The following is a 4,243-nucleotide window of genomic DNA, read 5'->3' as shown; positions in this document are numbered from 1 at the left end:
GTTTTTAAGTTCATTTCAATTAAATATAGTTCAGATCCAAGTAAAATCCCAGTCAGCCAAAAAAAAAAGAGTATAATTATTTTTTTTAAATTGTCCTTCTCATGAAAGATCTAAGAAGAGACACATAATCATGTGAAAATGAATAAAAAAAACTTCACACTACTTTTATAGCCAACTATAAATAATTACACTTAGCTTTGTTGAAATATAGTGCACTCTAGCTCAATAATTTCTTCTCCATAACAACACTTAGCCATAATTTTCCAAATTAATCATCCATTATTTTCAATGGATTTTCCAAAAAAATTGAAGGAAAAAATTGTGGAAATTATGAAGAAAACAATGAAAATTGGAAAAGATGATCCAAGAAAAATTTGGCATGCATTTAAAGTGGGATTGTCACTCACTTTAATTTCATTGTTTTACTATTATAGGCCTCTTTATGATGGCTTTGGACAATCAGCTATATGGGCTGTTTTAACTGTGGTGGTTGTTTTTGAATTCACAGCAGGCAAGTTCTAACTTTTATCCCTTTTTTTGTGATAATTGTGATGTCTGAGTCAGTTTGTCTGCACTTCAATTAATTTTACGAGATACCTGTAATTTTATCTAGTAAAACTTGAACAAATGAATAATTGTGGTGTTGGAGTCAGCTTATCGATCCTAGAAATGTTAATTATTTATTTATTTTGGTTTTTCAGGTGCAACTTTGAGCAAGTGTTTAAATAGAGGTTTTGCCACATTAACAGCTGGGGCATTAGGTGTTGGAGCAAAATATTTTGCTGACTTATTTGGGAAAGAAGGGGAACCCATTGTCTTGGGTATTTTGGTCTTTACACTAGGTAGGATATTAAGCAAGTCAAAGCATATTATATAATCCATAATTAGCTCCATGAAATAATAATAATTAGGAGAAAATAAAAAGTAACTTCAATCTCGTTTTACCAAAAAAAAAAAGAGAAAAGAATATGGATGGTTCACAAAACAATTAATAATTTATGAATGCTACATATATATATATATATAAATGACATAAAAACTTTTCTATACATATTATCTATTGTAATATTAATATATATTTATGCATAAATTTATGTTTCACGTTGAAAATATTGAATTCAGATGAGCTTAGCCTCAAATCTCAATACTTCATCCACCTCTTACATTGAAGAGTAATAACAAAAAAGAAAGTTCAATTTTAATCGTAATTTGAATGATGGATGTTCAACTCAACTTCAAATACTAGAATAAAACAAGAAAGTTTAAGCATCAACATTACTAATTCTAATTTTCAACTATTCTTTTTTTCATTTACTTAATTATATTTTCAACGTATATACAGGTGCACTAGGTACATTTACGAGATTTTTCCCACACATGAAGAGGAGATATGACTATGGAATTTTGATATTTGTGTTAACCTTCAGTATGGTGACTGTGTCTGGTTATCGTGTGGACAAAATATTAGAATTGGCTCATCAACGTTTGTCTACTATTCTTATTGGAGCTGCTACATGCATGATTGTCTCTTTGATTGTTTGTCCTGTTTGGGCTGGAGAAGATCTTCATAAACTTATTTATACTCATCTTGAAAAACTTGCAAACTTCTTAGAAGGTAAGTGAATCTTCTACTTCATTCTTTTTTGTTCGTTCAAGGACATCTGATAAAATTGGAACGATACAGAGAGTAGCAGATGATCTAGAGTTTGAAATGATATAGAATAATAAAAGTAGCGATTTCACGTATATTAGAATGAAGTAGCTAGGTAGATTACATGCTACAATGTATGATGGTACAAACAAATTCTTTGTTACTATTACATTTCGACTTATGTGATGATATTTGACTCACGTAGTTTAATTAGAACTTGTGATTTTATATTTGGTGGCCAGTCATGATATTTTTATAGTTATATATGAATATAGAAATGAAATCATTAATTGTCAACCATTCATAATCAATCGTATTGGAAAAACACAGTTTCACTCATTAAAGTATGAGACGTGAGACTTCTGCATGTCATTCCTTTTTAACATACTAGTAAACAAATAGTGACACATAAAATTTATTTATGTGTGTGATCCATGAGGGGCAAAACAATTAATAAATATATATATACATTATTTATTTATTTTGCAGGTTTTGGAAGTGAATATTTCATCTTTTCAGAGAATGATGAAATTGTAAAGGCCTCTAATGAAGGATTCCTTGGATCCTATAAAACAGTCCTTAATTCTAAAGCCAATGAGGAAGCTTTGGTGAGTAAAACAACAACAAAAATAATCAAATAACATCTTCTTATGTTATAATTTTTATAATTGAGAAATCTCTTAAGGTCTTCCTAACTCGTAAAATACGTCTAATCCACACATCACGTGTTATAATGTTTAGGCAAATTTTGCTTGGTGGGAGCCTGGTCATGGATCTTTCAGGCTACGTCATCCATGGAAGCAATATTTGAAAATTGGAGTACTTGCTAGAGAATGTGCATGCCATCTTCAAGCACTTAGTGGTTACTTTAATTCCAAGCCTCAGGTATATTATATAATATTATTTTTATTTAATCATATAATTAAATTAATTACTATTTTAATTTCACTAAATTAAAGAAAATACCAAAAAGTCTTACACAACAGTGATTTGTGAAGTGTAAGACTTTATAAAGTGATTTCATTCCTTCCCCGAAATAGAGTTAGTGAAGAATATTCTGACAAAAAAAGGAATTATTGAAAGAATATTCTCAATTCTCTTAATTACAAAAATATTTTTTGTGTCTCAATTCATATGTCACACTTTTAAAACTCGTATAGCGATAAAAATTATTCACTTTATTCCGAAACAATTTACTTTATCTGAAAAGGTGTGTTTGATCATGACTAGAAATTGTATTTAAAATTGGGGAGAATATACATGTTTTCCAACTCGTTTCACTTTTAAAATTGTACTATCTAAGTAGTGTATTCAGATATGAATATTATTCCAAATATTTTTAGTATAATCAAAATCAATTATAATACCATAAATTATGAAACGAGGTACATATATTTGAAATCTATAGTTAAACGTCTGTTTAATTTTAATCCATCTCATACCAATATGTGAGTTTAATACTAGTATAAGTTTTATCATAATAATTTAACCTCTTGTTATAGTTTATTTATTGATTTGATTGTGTAATTATTTTTTTAATATTAATATTAATTATTAAACTTTCATTTATTTTTAGGTACCAAGTGAGTTCCAAAAAAAAATAGAAGAAGCATGCACAAAAATGTGCATTGAATCAAGTAAAGTCCTAAAGGAATTAGCATTTTCCATCAAAACCATGACACAACCGTCGTCCTCCGCCGCAGAAATCCATCTCCGCCACTCGAAAGCCGCCGTCGACGACTTCAAATCGATCCTCGCCGCCACCGAAACACTATTACTCTCCAACAAATTGGATCTATTGGAAATTTTTCCGGCGATTACGGTGGCGTCCGTACTGATTGACGTCATCAATTGCATCGATAAAATCTCCGAATCCGTTGAAGATCTATCGGTTCAAGCACATTTTAAAAAGGCGAAGAACAAGGAATTTTCTTCGTCGTCGCCGGAGAAACCGCCGCCGCAGCACCAGTTGCTCCACCGCGGAATTGTTAAACCGGTTGTCGATGTTGACGACGTTGACAGTGGTGGTGATTTTGTTGCGATTGAGATTTGCGGTGGTGGAGCAGCGGTGGCGGGAAAGGCGGAGGTGAATCCGGCGGTGGTGAAAAAATGAGAGTAGTATTGGGAGGGAAAGTTTAAATAACTTTTTTGAGTAGTTAAAACTTCCCCTTTCTAAGTAAGTTGTTTTTTCCGTTAGTTGTATACTGTGTTGCTTGAGTTCTTTAAAAATGACGCGAAATGAATGTTGAATATTTCAAAAATATTGTATTTTTGGAAATTTCATCATGAGTGCGATATTATTTTTAAAAAACCGAGCAACATAGGTTGTATATATGAATATGTAGCTTCATGATAGGAGCAACTTTTTGTTATTTTTCTTTTTAATTAAGTATTTTGGTCTACATCTATTTCTTTTTGCAACTAGGTTACAATCTACTGAAGTTATATTCGGAAAATCAAGACAATAATGTGCTACTTTGTAACTTTAGCCTGAAATATATGAATAGCTTATACAATTAATTCTTGAAAAATTATAAGTATTCATAAAAGGGAAAATCGTATGAAATAACAAATTATTATTTCAAATTAAAT

At 30.5% G+C, this 4,243-nt stretch overlaps 1 protein-coding gene across 1 annotated transcript; it reads left to right on the top strand.

Moving 5' to 3' along the window:
• The first annotated feature begins 288 nt into the window (after positions 1 to 288).
• LOC102588945 (aluminum-activated malate transporter 8) lies at positions 289 to 3,857 on the top strand. The gene is made up of 6 exons (XM_006339264.2): positions 289 to 511; positions 702 to 842; positions 1,343 to 1,615; positions 2,141 to 2,259; positions 2,393 to 2,536; positions 3,228 to 3,857. Exons 1-6 carry the CDS (start codon positions 289 to 291, stop codon positions 3,762 to 3,764), a joined length of 1,437 nt encoding a protein of 478 aa, XP_006339326.1. The 3' UTR covers positions 3,765 to 3,857.
• Positions 3,858 to 4,243: the final 386 nt, after the last annotated feature.

Source organism: Solanum tuberosum, unplaced genomic scaffold (assembly GCF_000226075.1).
Source record: "Solanum tuberosum cultivar DM 1-3 516 R44 unplaced genomic scaffold, SolTub_3.0 scf00008, whole genome shotgun sequence".
In the NCBI taxonomy this organism is placed as follows: Eukaryota; Viridiplantae; Streptophyta; class Magnoliopsida; order Solanales; family Solanaceae; genus Solanum; species Solanum tuberosum.
Note: the sequence above shows the minus strand (reverse complement) of the source record. Positions and strands in the feature narration are given on the sequence as shown.

Bases quoted from the DNA above. Each gene is read 5' to 3' on its own strand.
- LOC102588945 (XM_006339264.2), top strand. From the start codon at position 289: ATGGATTTTCCAAAAAAATTGAAGGAAAAAATTGTGGAAATTATGAAG. The intron at 843-1,342 runs GTAGGATATTAA...ACGTATATACAG, and splicing joins TATTTTGGTCTTTACACTAG to GTGCACTAGGTACATTTACG. The intron at 2,260-2,392 runs GTGAGTAAAACA...TATAATGTTTAG, and splicing joins AAGCCAATGAGGAAGCTTTG to GCAAATTTTGCTTGGTGGGA.